General features: G+C 37.4%; 1 protein-coding gene, 1 long non-coding RNA gene and 1 pseudogene across 4 annotated transcripts in view; 1 reads left to right on the top strand and 2 right to left on the bottom strand.

Moving 5' to 3' along the window:
* Positions 1-3,948, bottom strand: part of LOC131317772 (CHD3-type chromatin-remodeling factor PICKLE-like) — a 37,261-nt gene extending 33,313 nt beyond the window's left edge. For all 3 annotated transcript variants that reach the window (XM_058347392.1, XM_058347391.1, XM_058347390.1), the window contains exons 1-2: positions 3,806-3,948; positions 3,495-3,654 (exon numbers count right to left, since the gene is read on the bottom strand). In XM_058347392.1, coding sequence (XP_058203375.1) covers positions 3,495-3,647 — 153 coding nt within the window. In that variant the 5' untranslated portion in view covers positions 3,648-3,654; positions 3,806-3,948. The remainder of the gene's footprint in view (positions 1-3,494; positions 3,655-3,805) is intronic.
* A 7,237-nt stretch (positions 3,949-11,185) lies between these two features.
* Positions 11,186-12,867, bottom strand: LOC131317540 (pentatricopeptide repeat-containing protein At4g22760-like; annotated as a pseudogene).
* A 5,335-nt stretch (positions 12,868-18,202) lies between these two features.
* Positions 18,203-19,589, top strand: LOC131317779 (uncharacterized). The gene is made up of 3 exons (XR_009197408.1): positions 18,203-18,272; positions 19,161-19,194; positions 19,509-19,589. It is a non-coding gene; the product is annotated as an uncharacterized LOC131317779 (long non-coding RNA).
* Positions 19,590-20,300: the final 711 nt, after the last annotated feature.

The following is a 20,300-nucleotide window of genomic DNA, read 5'->3' on the forward strand; positions in this document are numbered from 1 at the left end:
CTGGAACTATCTTCTTTATTGAAAAAACTTTTGAGATCTCCTTGCAAGAATCCTGCTAGGGAGGCGACACTACCATTAGGTGCTGAAAATGCCACATACGTATATCGGATATTACTCTGAAAGGAAGAACAGAAAAACTGTTTACAATTTCCACCTACAGATGCTTAGAGACATAATCGAAAGTTTCCATTTGATCAGCCACTGACCAAAACCTCAAACCTCTAAAAACTTGACTCTTAATGTATACCGTTTTACCTATTACAGACGATCACTCTTTAGAATCTTGACCTGCAATTAAGTACTTATAAAGTCAAGTTTTTGCGATATAGATTTAAAATTTCCACCTACAGATGCTCAGAGACATAATCGAAAGTTTCCATTTGATCAGCCACCGACCAAAACCTCAAACCTCTAAAAACTTGACTCTTAATGTATACCGTTTTACCTATTACAGACGATCACTCTTTAGAATCTTGACCTGCAATTAAGTACTTGTAAAGTCAAGTTTTTGCGATATAGATTTAAAACTGATAGAACTTCTTTCAGATTAACTTCAAAGTTCAAAAGAACTACGGCTTCCATCAAGTTCCACATGCAAAGGGCATTTAAACTTCTGGCTTCCTATAACGAGGAAGCAGGACGAAGGACAATGTACCACAAACGTTGACTGGCACTTCCTATTACCCCATAAGCTACCTAATTCTAGTCCAACTTGGCAAAGCGGTTTACTTTACCAACAAAAAGGTACGTACCAAAATGAAGAAACCAGATTTGTGATGGACATATCGTTTGAAATCTAAAGGGTTATGTGGTGACCTGAAAAACACAGATTATGTGTTTCTTCCATTAAGTGTGTTTTAGTAGTAGCCACTAGCTGTGACCTGAAAAGGGGCAGAACTTTAAGCCAGACAAATCTAAATTTTCACAGAATGCCAACCACAGCAAGGGAAACATGCCTATAAATTCAAGTCTACACTTGCACATCTACCTTGAAGTTTCAGCTGGACGAATAGGTTCCGAACTCCGGTTTGAAAATTCTTGAAGTTTCACATTGTTATCATTCTTAAAGAAAACATCTGCTAAACCCGAACGGGCACTTCCATGTATATATATACAGTCCGGATCTCCTAAGGGATCCCGCACGGCCTTACCGTGCGGGACTCCCCTTTCCCGATAGAATTACGACGATCCGAGCCGCTCAAAGTGATCAGAACGTGATTTTAAGGGTACCCGCGAGAAATCAGCAAAAAAAATGATCGGAAAGGGCTTGATCTGAACAGTTTTTTATTGAACGGTTAAGTAAAAAACTGCTCGGATCAAGCCCTTCCCGATCAATTTTTTTTGTTGATTTCTCGCGGGTACCCTTAAAATCACGTTCTGAACACATTGAGCGGCTCGGATCGTCACAATTCGATCGGGAAAGGGGAGTCCCGCACGGTAAGGCCGTGCGGGATCCCTCATTGGATCCTAAGTGTGTGTGTATATATATATATGTATATATATATCATTGGATCCTAAGTGTGTGTGTATATATATATGTATGTATATAATACACACACACACCCACACACATATATATAACCTTACTTCTCGTCAAATTGAACAGTCCAAAAAAAATGGTATGTTGTATATGCTGGACCTATAGGCCTTCATGAAATAAGATATCTAACCCAGCCAACACACTCTGTCTGCCCAAATACGAGCTGGGCCATAAACTAAACAACAAAACTTATCTAGGCCATTAGTGCGAGAAGTCAAGCCTCCATGAGAGTATGTGGGATAACTGACAGATGCATTACAGAAGGAAGTCAATACTAAATGAGCGATGTGTTGGGATGGTTAAATTATCATCTCGGAACTGTAATGTACAATGTTCCGGATTGTACATTAATTGCGAAAAAAGCTAGGGTTTTGGCATTTGCTTGTAACATAGATTTTCCTGAACAACCCAAACTGGTAAAAAGTAGACTGCAATGGAGCACGGATAAGGACATGGGACAGGCCAATTATCAAAAAAAGGGGGGCACGGCATGGTACACAGTAATTTTATGTTTAGTAACTTTTCCGTAATGCATACCTACAAGATAAGCACTAAATATTTTGGTTAGGGCTCCTATCAGATATGTTATCGACCAATGGTATAAGCCTATATATACACAGGTTTTATTACACTTTTTCCAACATTGAAGTTATAAAATATTTATTCCCAGAAAAGCTTTTAAATTTACAAAAGTCAATGAGTCGTGTCCCCATGAGTGTCCTTGCCATGTCCCACATGCATCGGGCGTGTCTTTGGCTTGTCCCTCCATAATAATGGGCACGCCATGTTACATACTTCGGTGTGTCCCTGGAGAGCCCAACACGGATCCGGCCACTCCTTGGTGTCGGTGCTTCATAGGCAAACTGTAATGCCCTCGGAACGCTTGATCCATAAATGTCTAAAACCGTTATTCAATCCCAACAACCGGTGTTAACAATAAGTAACTTCCTGCAGCATATAAAAATACAAAACCTACTCTTTCAGTATCATCTTAAAGCATTAATCCATTTCACATCAAAAAATCTCATGCAGACTTATGTTTCATAAGGTTATGAATGAGCTATTATCCGTACAATCACGAATCATTTTCCCAGGTGCACAGCCTTGCCACGTACTACACCGCTCATACCAAGTAGGGTGGCCCCACATGTCCGTAGGGTTGGGATTAGACTGTATAATGTTTCTCCCCAGCTGCATTAAATCTTGCATCTACAGAAGAAAACCGAAGCAAAAATCTTTCTGCATGAAAAGGAGAAAAATCCTCTACACCGAAAGCAAACCCACCAAAGAAAACATGGCAGGGAGTTTAACAAAGCCTGAATCCAAACAATCTACCTTTAGGCGTAGACACAACCTAGTTGTTCACATCACAACTCAATGGAAATTATCAAAACCACACGAACCAAGCTAGATAACTAAAAAAACAACAGACTACTACTAAAGCAAACCCACCAAAGTAAAGAGGGCAGGGAATCTAACAAAGCCTGAAACCAAACAATCACACTTTTGGCACAAATAGTTCCCAACCCAATTGCATGCATACACCTCAAGGCGAATTGAAAAAACTGAAGGAATTAAGACAAGATAACAACAAAAACAACAGGAAAACAACAGACTACAACCAAAGCAAGTCCACCAAAGTAAAAAGGGTAGGAGTCTAACAAAGCCTGTGAAAACAAACAATCTCAGTTTTGGCCCAGATGCAAGAATCAAAATTTAGCAGTAGTAGAAGAGCAATTGCGCTCTTCGAACCTCTCTCAATGCATATCTTACCTGTTGTATGGTTTTCATCTCTTGATTTTCATGATTAATGAAAATTTTCTTTGCCGTTCAAAAAACAAAAATCATAGAGTTTAACAACCCAATTGCATACATCACACCCCAATGGGAATTGACAAAACCAAAAAACTAAATCAAGAAAACAACAACAAAAAACAACACGGGAAGAACAAACCGCATCATCTCTGACTATCTTCTCAATCTTCTGCTGATCCAAACCCGACCCAGGTCTTTTCAGATCAAGATCCTCACCGTCGTCCCAATCATCTATGTTGTAAACGGGTTTGCGATCCGACCTCACGCGAAGCCTCTCCACTAAACTACTCATTTTGTCCCTGCAAAGAGAGAGAGAGAGAGAGAGAGAGATGGGTCTGAATTTTTACGAGAATTAAGCACCAATGGAAGACTGGAAATGGGTTTGAATCAAAAGGACATATCTTGAGAAATGAGTAGAGGGAGAGAGCAAACCGTAAGCGAAGGACCCACCTGGGAAAAGCTGCGCAGGAAGCGAGAGTGACAATGTGGGATTTTGGTCTGAAGATCGAGGGGTATATATACACGTTTGGCGTGTACTATGGACAGAGCATTTTTGGCTTTTGTCAGAGTAAAATAGGGCCGCAAACTAACCAAGTTGCTGGTAAGCAACTCAAAACTCGGCCCGTTTTAGGCTATCGAGCGAAGCTTGAGTTTTAGGCTTGCTTAGAAATTAAGCCAATTTCAACACTCTAAAGCTCAGTTCAGCCCGTTTATATAGGCTCGGCTTATGAAAAAAAAATGGATCGAAATCGATGGTATAGTAAATGAGCCAAGCTCAAATACTAGAAAGCTTGACTCGGCTTGTCTATCCGGTACATAAATCGTTTAACACAATTTTGACGTGGTTCTAAAGTTCTAACAAGTTCTCTCGTGGAAGTCATTTCAGGCCTCGAAATAGGACTTGCTCCATTTTACCAAAAGAAAACATGTCTTTTTACCTTATGTTTTGTGGTGGTATTATCCCTTTTGGAGGTCTAATGTAATGTTGTTATGCTCTAATTGCATAATGCGGGAACGGGTGCAAGTGTGGGAGTACGAGTATGAAAGCATATTACAAAAACCTTACCAACTATTAAAATTCGTGAATGGGAGAATTGAGCACACGAACGCAACGAAGATTGAGAGCGCAAGCGAATGCTATTTGAAAGATTATGTTATATTTGGGAGTGGGGAAGAAAAGAGAAATGGAGAGAGAATTATAGGAAAAGTGTGTTACATTCAATTGTTTGGTTTTACAAAAAGATAGAAAAGTTGCATGAAATTGTAAGAGAAGAAAGAAAATAAAAGAAAAGTAGGAATGGAAATCAATTTCAAGTATTTTTCTATTTCTGTTCCTCTTTTCAACTACCGAATCAAACAAGGGAGAGGAGATTTTCTGAATTTACTCTCTGTTTCCCTTCTCTTCTCTGGGTTCCAAACAAAGCCTCAATACATGAGTTCGAGTTTTTGCACTGGCGCTGTAAACTGCAATGTGATTTTTAATACGACCTGGGTAGATATACTAAGTTTGCAAACACTTAATATGAATAATTCATTCATGGAAATTATCTCTTTTTCTTGTATTTCACCTATTAACATGCTACGCTAATGAGTGGATTCGCTTAAAAGCAAATTGTGCAGTATACATTCATACCAAGCATAATAACCTTAAACCACCACGTGACCAAGATTGAGAGATTAAAAGACACTACTAGAAATACGAAAGAGAAAAATGATAAATGAAGTACATTTTGTTGCGAACAAACAACTTGTCTTTGGAATAGGCGCGCAAGATGAGGAAAGAAGGACACGTGTCAACCTATTAAAATGTTACGCCCACTTAAAGAAAATGACGAATCTAGATTAGCCCATGTGGGTGTTTTGGGTGATTGAATGGTATAATTAAAAGTTAAAAGGTATAAATTTTACGTTAAGATCTCATGAAAAAATATGTCATCGATTTCATTCTCGTTATTAATTTCACATTATCAAAGTGAGAAATTATCTTTTATTTTTATTTGCCAACTATAGCACATGCATTACATTAATGAGGTAGATTCCATTAAAGAAAATAACCTTGTGTACTAGAAGTTGCAAACCTAAAATGCGCCATGTAAGAAGAATGGGGAAATTTAAAGATAATAGGAAAAGTTGGAAACAAAATAATGATAAAATGAAGACTGTGTTATGGTAATGACAAACTTAACTGAGATTAGAAGAAAACTTGTCATTTTCACTAAGGCCTTGCTAAAAGAAATCTATCATTGTGTTTATGCAACAAATGACAAACTTGAATAAGGCCACTAGTAGAAATTGGAAGCTCAAAAGATACTACTAAAAGTTCAAAAGAGGAAATGGTGAGTGAAGTAGGTTGTGTTAGGCACAAGAATCGCACGTGTCATTTCACCTTTTAACATGCTACGTTAATGAGATGGATTTGCCTAAAAAAACACCAACTTCATGTTTGAACGAAACGTCCATTTTCTACAAACCTAGATTTGGCCATTGCTAAGGTAAGTCCTCGCTCTATCCTGATGTTAAACTTCACGTGCATCTACTCAGCTTAAATGACTTTGTTTTTGGTAATGGCGAAAAGAAAGAAGAAAACTAACTAGAGTGTTTTGGTCAGTTCCTATCTTTGCCAAGTGAACTACGACTCTATTGCCTTCATGAAGAGTGCTCGATTGCAAAGGTGAAACCAGGAGCTTGAAATTTTAAGCATGAGACACTATTAAAATACAAATTAACGATTCATATGGAAACATAATCATTGTCTCTCCCAATATAGCGATATTAGTGTGCGCGTGCATGAAAACGTAAGATAAAGTAATTGTTTTTCACTGCACATAACTTAACCATCCATTCAAGGTGAAACTCATCATTCTTGTAACCCTAATTTATTGCTTCCTCTCAATCAAAAACGCCTGCCCCTTCAAATCGTTAATGACCGATAATACATGTTAATGGGGGTCGCGCCTTTAGAGGGAAAAAAAATCCCTGAAAGTCGGAGTGCCAATAGAATACTACGGAGTACATCTTAACACTTGGATAAGAAATTATACAATTCATAACAAAATCTATGCATGTTGTAAGTAGCAAGTTGGGGTGCCACCCCACCATGTATGTCCACCACATATCAATTGTACTGTCATTTCTAGCAGTCATACTTTGATTTCCTTTGCCACGATTCTATATGGGGAATTTGGTGGAGCGGCACAACTTGACGGCAACAATGTCCCACCTGTGTCCGCGTTCCCAAAGGCACCCATGTGTGTCAAGAGGATTCGTGGCATCAAGGCCTGTTAAGGTTCTTCGCTTTGCAACCTCTTTGATCAAGTTGTTTTCCACTTCAGATTTGATTCAATGTCCACATTGTTAACATAATATTAGGAAATATTATGTTGTCATATTTTCTAAGCTTTATTATTCTATTTCAAGTTTAGTCAGATTATTATCTATGTTTCCTAGTTAGTCTAGGTTTCTTTATTATGTGTATTTCCTTGTTATGTGTCTTGTAGCCTATATAAAGGCATGCTATGTTATGGTTTAAAGACAATCAATAATACATCATTCCGTTTTTCTTCACACACATTTTGCAACTAGTGAGCCTTAATGGTTTTGAGGCCGTTGAAGATCTCCCATAACTTAGCTTCAGCACTTACCACTCCATAGATTAAATTCCAACCTTTCCATGATCCAGAATCCGCCTTCTTTCTCTGATTACTCATTCAAATTCAGCCGGTCAAAGATTGGCTCTTGAGCTTCCATGCATGTTCATCTTCAACCTATTTTACCCTGGAAAACACCAACCAATGTGTCTCCCTTGACGAAAAGTAAGTTTGGAAAGAGATTTAGAAACCTCACCAATTTCATCAGCATATTTATGCATAAATGAAGAATAGATTATACATCACATTCTATATTATCAAATAAGCAGAGCAAGAGCTCTTGAAATCTATTTGGGCGACCAAATGACTTCATGAAATAAAATCGATACTTCCACATAATCTTGGTAGCGTAGGAGACCAATTTTTAATTTCTACTTAACAACCAAATGTACCGAAAGCAACTGGAAAATAGTAGTAATTTTTTGAATAATGGGGCATGAAAAACATCCAATCAAGTGATGTCCTCTTCATCCTGGATCTAAATTAGAGAAACTAGACCACGCTTTTCCTGAATAGGAAATTAACAAGTATATGAATATAATCCTTCCAGTCTAGATAACATCTAGGGCATAAAGCATCTTGAGTCATTCCGTTAATACTCTTCTGGAGGTTGGTAAAGATGTTGCACGAGGCTCAATCCTTTAAGGCTCCCAGTATTTTCTAGACTTACGGCCCACCTCTAATTAAAACAATGCCCCAATTTGGAAATTCCTTTTTCTATCTAATTTTTATCTTTTTAGGCCTTGTAAAGCACATCCTCATTATCTTAAAGCGTATAAAAAACTCATTATCTATTCATAGTAATAGAAATTCTTTTTGTCCTAATGTCTAACAAGCAAGAAAACCTTCTTATCTAAAGGTCATACTATGTGAGAAAACCTCCTTATCGAACTGCACCGATACTGAATGTGGTAAATCCTATTTTGATCACAAGAATCTATAGCTGCTATAAATTACAACAATACACATAAAGAAAATACATTAAAATCAAAAGATTCAACACGATAATAGTAAATCTTGTTGTTTGTGGGAAAACGATTATTTTTTAATGGTATAAATAACGGAAAGTTTCTTATTGTAGACAACTTAATGGTTATCTAGTGATTCAGTTGATAAGGAGGTTGGTGAACCAATAAATTACAAATACGATTATGTCATGCTTTTACTGAGCATAGGACTTTGAAGATAATCAATTGCAAGTAGTGAATTCATGTAGCTAATCTAAGTAATTTAAAGTACTTGTTGAGGGGAGTTCTCAATCATTATTGCGAATGACATTTGACTTTCCAAATGTGATATCTGTATATATATTTTGTCTTTTAAGATTATACTACATCTGTCATTAATATTGAAGGAGAATCCAAATGAATCGCCCAATTTATATTGAAGATGAACAATGACATGATAATTGTGTCAACGTAAATCAATTAGGGCATTTTACCGAGCAAGTTAAGCAACACCTTGTCGATTAGTCTAGGAACATGTTACAATGACCTAAGTAGACTCCGCCAAATAGAATCTGCTTGAGGCAAAAACATAAATGATACTAGTAGAATATCCATAATATGCAATAAACATACATGATACAAGTAAAATTCTCCTATATGCACAGGACGTAAATGCAGTTAATGAGAATGTTATATATTTTCTCAACTTACATCATTAAAAAGCACTATATCTATCAACAACTATAGGTATCCACTTCAATAAAATATATCCGTATGGAACATAATGAAGCAGAATCATAAGTATGCAGGCCATCATAACTTACATCTCGAAATATTATTTGCAACAAATTAGAGAACGAAAAAGATGAATGAAGTAGTAGAAAATTATCAAATTGAATGAAATTGTTAAAATCCAAAGTTGTTAATGAACAATTCATATGATTGCTACATGCATTCAGCGTCGTGGTTGCTCCTAATGTACTTCTTTCTTGCAAAGGCAAATTTTTAAACGAAATGTGGAAACCCAATTAAATAAGAGAAAACATGAAAAAGAAAGGAGGACAGAAACTATGAGAGTGGTAACGAGCTCTTCAAAATATCTTCAGTAGAAAATTAGAAAAGCAAAAGGTTGACCAAAAGAAGAGAAATATTGGAAAAACAAAACTTCTGTAAGCTCTACAACTTTTAGAGAATACAAACAAAATAACTGGTTACAACTCCACAAAAATTTAGTGGAACAAAAATTTTACACAAGTCACAACACCACAAAAAATTTCGTTGTCAGAGATGGCATTACATACCTTCTATATAATTCCTTCCTAATGGAAATTTATGCATGTTAATCCTTAGTTCATGGACAATGAAGATGATGACTACTAAGAGAAAAGACCAATTTACCATGAGTTGATGCCAAGCGCTCTTTCTCCTGCTTCCTGGCTAATCAGCTGTACTTTTCAGCTTGAAGTCTTTCTGGGTCATAAGCTGCAACAAACACTGACAAAAAATTCCAACAACTATGTATAAGACGAAGTGATAACTAATGACAAAAAGTATGAGCAACAGCAACCCCCAGCTATGCCATTGTTCTAGCTTTCAGTTTCCAAGCTTATGATGTTGTCTATATGTCCTCTAAGTACATTAAGAAACTAAACAATCCTTGAAAGGGTTGTCAAAACTAAGTGAATACTTAAATGAAGATGATATTGTCTAGTCGTTGCATATAAATCTCACAAAGATCCAGGAAAAACCTTCAACTACTTATTTTGCTTGATAGAAAGTTCTAAAAATGATGGGTTGAATTTCTCCTTTTTCAGGATGCTCTTTCTATTTACAAAGAAAGCACCTAGATGCCCACATATGCAAAAGCGCAAGAGCATATGCATGCAGACTATACGAGAGAGAGAGAGCAAAAACATAGAACAATACTTAGTGGCACGAAACTGTAGAAGAAGCAGGAGCCCAGGAATATGATAGTTCCCAAGGTTGGAAGTATGAAAGGAACATGCACACATATTAAAAAAATAATGTAGCCTAGAATATGCACTTTAAAAGGGCAATCATTTTAGGTACTGAAAATATGGGTCAAGTTCACCATAGGTGTAAAAAATTGGGGTGTTACATTTTATGGTTTTCTTTGCAATGACTTGAGCTAGATATATGAGTTGCCAAGTGATAAATCCCTATTTTTCCCTACAAGGGTCATTCAAAAGTTCTCATCTTCATAAGAAGCATCAATGGGAGTGGGCTCCTATTAATCTCCTTACTTGGGAGCGCAGGAGCACACTCCAAAGGTTGGAGCAGCACCATTTTAGGAGCTCCCTATTACTTAAGGAACGATACAGCTAGGGGACAATATCACCTAAAACATGACAAGCAAATTAAAAACAACTTTAATCTAATATAATTTGTTGGACCATGTCAAATAAAAAATTTATATGTTAGTTGTAGTAGAAGATAATCTCAACCATTTTCTTCATCAACTTAACTAACTATAAACAAGAAGTTGTCAAGAATGATGGGAAACATGCATCTCGTATGTATGTTATTGTACTCATGTTACTTTTTCTGTTACATATAACTTGCCAAACAATCACATAACACAAACTAAAGAACATTGATTAAGGGAACTGTTGACAAATGCAAAATTCCTAATAGTACCGTAAGATTATGGAAGCAAATGCTTAGCAATGTTAGGTGGTCAATTGACAAACACGGAACATTTAATAAATTGCGATACAAAATGAGACACTACCATCCCTCCCACAGAATAGATCTCCCATCTCCATTTTATAGCAAGAACATCTAACATTAGGATTTCACAAACTCTTGAGGCAGTGTTTTGATGGAGGGATCTACAAAGAGAGAGGAAAATGTAAAGGAAAAGAGAAACTAAGATAATGAAGCGAAGAAGCAAAAACCCTCTACACATCCCTCTGAAAATAATCCCCAATATTTTCCTCCCCCTGGAATATCCTGCCACAAATTCAGAATCCAATGGGATATATGAAAGTATAAGTGCTTTCATCCAACCAATGAATCAGATATGATTTATAGGCTTATAGCCTTTGTCACCTTGGATTTGACTCAACTCTGCTCCAAAATTCCATGACACCAAACCAAGCCAAAGTGGTCAGGTGAAAATAGAACTATAGCAGTGCGATAGTGTCCCTATCCAACTAATGAACACTTGTAATTTACGCCCACCTTTTGATTTGACTCAACTCTGTTCCATCCAACTACAACCAGGAATCTTTTCCTGCAAACCCCTTCACAAACCTCCCAACCGAGACATATATATTGGAAAGCAAAGACCGATAACCACTTACATCAGGCTCTAACTCAAAGCAGTGCTTAGCTGCAATTTCTCCTATCTTAAGATTACTATGCACGCTGGAAGCAAGAAGCAAAGCTCCCCAAACCTAGCATGTGGTTGCATTGGCATGCTTTTTATCAACTCATATGCTTCCTCCAATGGCCCTACCTGCCCTAACATATCGACCATAATTCCATAATGGTTCACCGAGAGCACAAGTTCATAATGCTTCTGCATCAAGTTAAAGCATTTGTAGCCTTCTTCAACCAAACCAAAATGGTTATAGGCGGTTAATATCCCAGTGACAGTAATTAAATTTGGAGAAATTCGGGCCTCCATCATTTGTTCAAATAAAGTGATGGCATTCTTTGCCCTATCGTTTAATCCACATCCCAAAATCATTGCAGAATACGAAACCACATCCTTCTTTTGCAAGAGTTGAAACAGCTTGTATGCCTTATCAATGCTTCTGCACTTTGCGTACAAGTCTATCAAGGCAATAGCCAAATGGTCATCAATTTGAATTCCGAGTTGCTTCTACGACTCGATCCAAGATCCGAATGTCATATCTCCCAATTGAGAACAAACGGATAGAACATTAGCAAATGTTTATTTTATCTGGCTGAATATTTACATTGGGTTGAATCATCTTGTTGAATAGCTGAAGGGCCTCCTTTGATTAGCTATTTTGAGCATAGCAAGCTATCATGGCATTGTACAGCAGTAGATCTTTCTCACCCATCTAGTCAAAGAGATCCTTAGCAAATTCAACATCACCACATTTCGAGAATCCACTAATCATTGTAATTCTCGAAATGTTATTTCTTCTCGGCATTGCATCAAAGAAACTCCGTGCCAATTCTATCTTCCCACTATCCAAATATCCACTAATCATCGCATTCCAAGAAGCTATATTTCTCTTTGGCATCTGGCAAAATAAATCGCACGCTTGCTCTATATCCCCTTCTCTCCCATATCCCGAGACCATCGAATTCCAAGAAATAACATCCTTCTCCGGCATCTCATCAAACATGCTACGCGCCAAGGCCAAGTTCTCCGACTTCACATACCCAAATAGTATCGAATTCCAAGAAACCACATTTTTCTCAAGCATTTCATCAAACACCTTCCACGCAATCTCCACACACCCTACCTTTGAGTAGAAATCAACAAGAGTTGTTTGCACATAAACAACCTTACAAAACCCATGTTTATGAACTTGAGCATGAATTGAACCCCGTCAATCTTATACCCAATCCTACCACATGCCTTTAAAGAATGAGATAAGGAAAAAGTGTTTGGACACAAACCCAATCTATGCATCTCTACATACATATTAAAAGCCTCTCTAAACTGATTGTGCAGGGAAAGGAACCTAATGGTACAAGACCATGAAAAAACATATGGGTCTTGCATATGGGAGAGAATTAAACGGAGATATTGAGTTGTGGATTGAGAGTAACTGAGTTGGGGTACGAGAAGTTGACGAATGAGTAAGGGTTGGAGATGGTTAAGACCGTCGGTGAGAATGAATGCATGGATTTGGTTTGCTTGGTTGAGTGTTAATGGGTTATTCAACAAGGTTCCTAGCTTTAAAACCACCATTTGGGAATGAGGCTATATTAACGGCTTGTTTGGCTAGGGGATTTGCCCCCAGATTTGGTTCGCACCTGGAGTTGTTCTCCGTCCTCTCCTCTTCTCTGGTGTTTGGAAGCGAAAAACTCCACCCCGATTTGCTCCCTGAATTGGAGACTTCGGACTTGTAATCCACCTGCGCCCGGATTTGTGAACGACAGGGGTACCCCTGTCATTGGTTATGCAAGGTTGGTGAATTACTTTGTTGCCCTTGAAATCTCTCGACCTCGTCTTCTACTCTGGACCTCTTCTTCTGTCGTACACCGCTGTTCTATGGTCGCATGATTTCTCAGAGGAAAATGAGAGGAAATAAATAACACAATTAATTGAAAAATCCAAGTGGTACCTCAGGGTGTTCCTCGCAGAGATCATTGGCATCGGAGAAGAAGGAGGTCACCAATCGTCGGCGTCGAAGTAGTCAGACCGGGAGTGGGCGCTCAAGGGCGGTGTGGCCTAGCAGATTTGGGTTTTGGCGAATGGAGGTTGGAAGAGGGGGATGGGGATGGGGGGAGAGAGAGGGAGGCGGTGGTGGAGGTATTGGGTTGTGTATCTGTGTTGGGCACTGTATCTCACATCTCTCCCTTTTCTACGGGCTAACCAAGGGTGAAGAATTACTCCTCTCTTCTTTTTTTTTCCTTTTTCTTTCTTATGACAAGCAGAAGGAATTATTACCCTAATGAAATGAAAAAGAGCACACTCATACATAAGAGTATATGGGATGGGTTGTGTATATCTCACAATGTCTCACTTTTCAATTATATTTTCTTAATTTTTTTTCGGGAAATAATATTTTTATAGTAAATAATATGTTTTAATTATTTTTTTAGTAAATAAATTTATTTTATCCTACAATTAATGATAAATATGTATTATTCTAATTATAATGAAATTGATCTAATTTGTCCATTAAAACAATAAACTAGAGGGCAATTAAGTCATAAACTCCCTCCGTGCCCATTTAACAATGTATTTGAGAGTTGTGTCATTTTCAATTGTTTATACTCCCTCCGTCCCTTTTTTTTGTGTCCAGTATTCCATTTTGGGCTGTCCCTTAATAAGTGTCCATTTTGTAAAGTTAGGGGGGGTAAAAGTTGGTGTATTGTCTATTTTGTCCCTAAAAGTAGATTTTATTTTAAAAAGTTAGTGAGTAAAGGTGTAATGATGATGGATAAGTAGGGAAAGTGGAGGAAAAAGTTGATGTGAAAGGTGTAATAATGATGTCTTTTTAATAAGTTGGAGTTACGAAGCAGGACATTTAAAAAGAGACGGAGGGAGTACTATTAAATAATATATTATATTTATGTGATTTTAAAATACTGTCTAATAGAACTAATTGAGATCTATCAAACAACATTCATATTGCATATAAAATTTATTATCAATTTGAAAATATATATTATTTTTTATCCGATTAGAATAAAATGAGGGACCATTAAATAAGGATAGAGACTCCATAATGAGATTAGAGGAACATGTTCCCCATTTCAAAACAAAGTTCTAAAATTAGCCCTCACGCACATACATTTTAAATGACCAGTTCATATTGATGAGTTCACGCTAATATTTTGTCTTCAGTATTTTTTTATTACTCCAACTACAACTTACTTTTTTGTAATTTTTGTCTAACTTTTCATAATGTGAACCAAAGTAGAAAAAATTCATATAATATGATACTCTACACAAAAAAATATGAGTTGTTTGGTATTTTAGTGAATTTTTTTTTTCTTTTTCTCTTAGCCATAATTTTTTTTACACTTCTCTTATTGAGACGGATGATTAATCGTAAAACTAGAACATGAATTTAACAAAGATTCAGAAAAGACAACAAAAGAACCGAAACAAAAAATATCCAAAATATTAGCATGAACTCACCCTTAATTTTTTTGGGAATGATTTTAGCACAAACACTAAAAAACAAGTTTGGGAGTGCATTTTATAAGGGAGTGGAGCGAAAATCTTTTTGTTTTTCCGTTTTTATTACTAGTTGTGAGCCAGCATTTTAGGCTTTCTTGCATGTATATATGGGTTTCCAAAATTTTGTTGGAGAAAAAAAAGAAGACCGTGACCCCGTGCATAGGACGGGCCGAGATACTGCAACTTATACCGCCCTTTGTGCTATGAGGTTTTGGTTTTGAGCTGACGGAGCAACATTGAAACGTCTAACTAAGAAATTGGTCATGTAAGTTGTTTGCACCAAAAACATGTCAATTGGACACTTACTTTATCCTTACTCGGACAAAATCCAACCAAATTTGAGTTCCACAAAGGCAAGAACTTGGTAGGTATCTTGTTTTGCCGCAGTCCTCCAGAAATAGTGGCTTCTTCTGAATCACCTTGATATCCTGATCCATTCAAACTCCTAAGGAAATCTGGATGGCAAAGAAACAATCCCGCCCGGCGGGAAAACAATGAACCACAATGGCCAACAACGAAAACCAAGTCCTCGACTATGGGAGCCTCTTTTAAGTCTATCTGAAATGTCCACTGGAATGGCATCTAGGTTCGGGGAGCCAGTTTTAAGTCTATCTGAAATGTCCACCGGAATGGCATCTAGCTTGAGAACTGAACAGCAAAATCCAGAACTTGATCCACCACAAGAAGTCAACTTTACTGACCAAAATCAATTGAGCTAGAAGGTGGAATTCACTTCGGACGTTAAGTAAACTATCTAGAAAACTTCTCTATGTGAAGAAAGAAAATTTGCATCCTCAGTCCCCAGAACCTGCATTAACGGGAAAAATTGAGAAAGCAAATGATCGAAGAACATAACTAAAACACTAGGAAAAAACTAACAAGCGTAAGAACATTAAAGATCAAACTTTAAACTGTTGAGGCCATCCAAAAACTATTGAGGTCAAACTTTAAACTACCTCCTCTAAGATAAGGACAGTATGGCGAACCTTACAAAAACTTGATAAAAGGGTCCTTCAAACCAAAATACCGAACCAAAATACCGAATCAAGGGTGACACATTACAGGTCAAACTTTAAACTGTTGAGGCTATCCCATGTCCTATTGATCATCCTCTGTGAGTATGAAACATCGATTCAAAGTCGACAAGCAATGAAACAAACTGAAGCTTTCGTAATACCTGTTTGAATGGATCAATTACCCCAAACCAACAGTTAGCAAAGTGAAGGATTCTTAAGCGAACAACTAGGATATTTGCAATAGGCATAACCAAAATCCATCAAATTACCATCAAGAAATGGAGCGACATAAAGCCATGAGAAATTGGTTAATACGTCCATCTGGTACGAGGGAATCATTGACTTCAAAAACATACATTCTCAGGCAACAAGAAATAATTCAAGCTAGGTGGAAATTCAGAAATTCTAGAAACGAAGTAATAACTTCACCATAACTAAATGGCAATTAATCGACAGTTAAAGCTGCAAAAAGGACACCGAATGCATCAAGAGTCGCTATAACCAGTCAATGTCATCAATCAAAATAATCCAGACAATTTCTTTGTGAAGAGCTTTGTTTATTTGGGTTTTCTCTGGTGAAATAGAGATAGAGGACGCTTGCTTTTAAGATAAAGCAGATAATCAAATTTTCAAACCGGGGGATGTTAAGCAAGATATTCCTTGCCACTGCTGGCTCGTTGAATAACTACAAACATAGCGATAGGTAGAGTAGTGCCAAGGAATGGCCCTGGGTACGCATAATGAAGCACTAATTCAAGAGAATGAACACAGGTCTTACAATATGGCCCAAGTATTTAGAACATCTCAAATATTCAACATGTGTGAATAATAGGACCACCTTGACTTTCTAAGGTTAGTGAACACTTACAAGTTAGATAATATGTCAAATTTTGTTCAAGTATAGCATAAAGAGTGCCTTGAGGAATATGATGGCAACTGGCATTGTGTTGCCTATGAAGCCTAAGGGGTACTCTGGTTATATCATGAAAACATGGTTAACAACTCAGAAATTTTAGAAGCTCACCATGTCTTTATGCAAAACCGCAAGATTGTCTTCAAGTAATGAACCTTCCGGAAAGTAATCTTAAATGGCTCCTACAGTCCTACTTTTGTAGGAGACTTGATGAAAAAAGGTAGATTGAACCCTTCCCAGTGAACGTGTCCAGTTCAAATGTCATTCAATTGCTTATATTGGTCCTAATGTCTAAGATAGCAGGTCAAAGATATTCATAACACATCACAGAAAATATAATCATATTCTTCGATGACATGCTAATATCATCAAGGAAACCGGCGGAATTGAAACCTAGAGGAGAGAAAAAAGCATTATTGGAAAAGTACATCCTAATTAGGTTGGGACACATGACCCGACCATTCATGTGCTCGCCAATCCTCAAACAGAGTTGCTAAGGCACCAACCTAAAGAAATGACCAAAAAACATGCCAAAATAGGTCAGGAAACAATGGACATGGCATCACAAGAAAACAGGAAAAAAAACAAAAAGCGTTGCTTAGCATACTTATAACCTTTAGCCTTCGACTTGATGCCCGGCAACCATCTCTGTTGATCCTCATGGATGGAACATAGAAAAGAGCTACTATGTGCTCTATCAACAGAATTGTGGGGACCTAGTGGTCCGTAAAAAGCAACAAAGGTGGGGGAAATGATGGCATACATAGAAATTTCCAATAAAAGAGTTCTATCTGGTTTGCATCATCTTGTGTCAGTCTATGAATGTTGTACGAATTCAATCATGCAGATAGTAGAATAACCTTATATTGAGTGAAGTCATGAATAGCAGGTTGTAAAACTTAACGACTTTGGTATTTTTTGTCATGTATTTGTGACAAGAAAAAGGACATTGGGAGGAGTTGAACATGGTACCCCACTACACAGACCTGGCAAAGCCAAGACCCATGAGAAACACGGTTATCTTGTGCAGGTGGCCCTAGAGGTTGAGATGAGTTGAACATAGGACCTCCACTTTTGTATGTGTAGTTTCTCACCAAACAACCTTTTTTTTTGAAAAGCGAAACTTACCAAACAACCTCCCTTCTCAATATTGCTTATGCTTGTCTACGGGCCACAAGTTGAATATACTTGAATTCAACGTTGGCATTGAATAGGACTGAAAGGGGTACTCTTTACTTTTCTTTGAATTGTTGGGAATTGCCTTCCATTTCCTTTATGTTTTAGTTTGCAGTGTTACATAATACTTAAAACCTTTTTTGCAGCAAGGTCAATTCGCCAACTGAAACCTGTAGAGAGAAAAAGAGGTATGTTTCATATTTTAGAGAAAAACCAACCATTTTCTCTTTAGTTTCAATCAGGTCTTTAATTGGTGAAATCCCATTTAATTTGTACATTTTTGAACAGGACTTTGGAGGCTTTTCGAAACGAAGTTGAATATCAAAGAAGAGTCTGAACCTAAATTAGAAGGAAAGGTATGCAACGAATTTTGCTTCAGTTCTTTTTAAAAAGTTGAGTCCAAGTCGAGAGTAAACAGAGGTGGCTTAGTTGATCAACTACAATTTCGATGACATTCAGATTGAACAACAAATCCAACAATATCAACCAATATTTAGAAACTATCTGATGAGAAAATGATTGTCAATGAGCACAGTGGGCACTTAGCCCTTTGAATCCTTCCTCTAATTGCCAGAGTTCAATACATGTGCAGACTATTTAGAAAAGGCCTCAAGGGTATGCCACCCATTTACATAAGAAAGCGAGGAACATAAAGAAAAGGCCAAACAATAAAAGGACCTATGCACCACTCTAAACTCCAAAAATGTCTAACATGTCAAAGAATTGATTTAGTGAAGGTTGCACTCCCTGAACTCCCCAACCATTGTTGGTGCCCGACCTCTAGTTAAGAATGTGTACAGGGGAAAAGTACAGAAACAAAAGTAGAAGCACATGTGTTTTTCCTTCCACTTCTATCCTAACTCAAGAAAAGTTCTAAGTCATACATTTTTATATTTGGAGTATAGAAACTAAAATGCCACTAGGCCTGCTCCCCCCTCCCCCGGGAATGGTTCTATAACATAACGCTATTGAGTTCCTTGATTTTTTTGAAAGTAAGGGGTATGTTATTCTCGTAGTTAAATTTTTTTCGAGAGCAACCACATTGTATATGTATTGCCAATGCTTAAGCCTGTCTAGTCCTTTCCAGCTCATACCCCATTGATCTTTCCATCTAGGGGTAATGTATGGTTCTTTAGATTCTTGGCTTGTCTTCCACGGCCCGAAATTTTTATGCGAGTTTGGAACTTTTCTCTATTTAGCCTATTGACGCAATGTTTGCGTCACCTTTTTTTCTATTGCCCCAGGAGAACATGGATTTGGATGAAAACAGTTACTCAGGTATGTCTCTCTATTTAGAGATTGAATACCTGTTTATATCTGCATTTTATGATCCCCAGCACTAGGGAGACTAATTGTATCTGATTCTTTGCTCTGATACCTTTTGTTTATGATGCTTCTTGGAGATGCCCTTGCAAGTTTGGATTTAATAGCAATAGTAGTTTGTAGAAGAAATAGTCAGTTACTGTACTAGAAATTTGCTCTCTTTTGTTATTCAAGTGATGATTGGAACACTTCGGTTAGTGTTTTGTTTGTGGGTTGGGTTAGGAGTAGATGTTTAATGCTATTCTTGATTTGAACCATCTTTTATGCAGGAAATGTTAAGCAGGGCAAAACCGAGATTTACACTCCTAGAGATGACAAACGAGATCCCCTTCCAGGAGCAGAGGTGGTGCAAGATAATTAGATTCTCTAGTTCTTACTTCCTACTGCTTCAACAAAGGGACATCATGGGCTAAGCTTGCTAGCACTTGTCATATATCATCTGTACAAAGTTTTCGTCGCAATTTTATGTCTTCTTCTGCTAAATTTGAGAAGTTTCCTGCAAAAGCTATATCTGGATCTGGTGAGAACAAGCCTTCGTCCGGGTTGCCAATCGATTTGAAAGGTTAGACTCGTGTATTTCCTTCTTTTCACGCAGATGCTCATATTACTGGGTTCGGTAGTAAGGTGTCTTTACATGAGTACAATATTAGGATAGAAATTTGTGAAATGACCAGGCAATATCACAATTGAAGGCACCAACAGAATATCAGTGTTGCCACATATGTGTTTCGATTCAAAACCGTCAACCAATACAAGAATAACACTATACTGTAAAGCTATGTGTGCAATACTCATATTCCTGAAAAATCAATTACTACAGAGAATCAAAACTGAGGAAGTTCCAGTAAACCAAAACACTGAGGAGCTCAACATGAATTATACATATCTGACATTGGCATCAACCAATTAAAGCCGATAGTTAAACAACAAAATCCTGCATGCTGTAACTCATATGTATAGTCTCCAAGGACTGGAAACAGGAACATGTAGACTTGATACAAACAGAAAAGTACAGTAAAACAGTGATGACTATCCAAGGACACAGCCAATTGAATTTCCAG

Source organism: Rhododendron vialii, chromosome 2a, assembly GCF_030253575.1.
Source record: "Rhododendron vialii isolate Sample 1 chromosome 2a, ASM3025357v1".
NCBI lineage: Eukaryota > Viridiplantae > Streptophyta > Magnoliopsida > Ericales > Ericaceae > Rhododendron > Rhododendron vialii.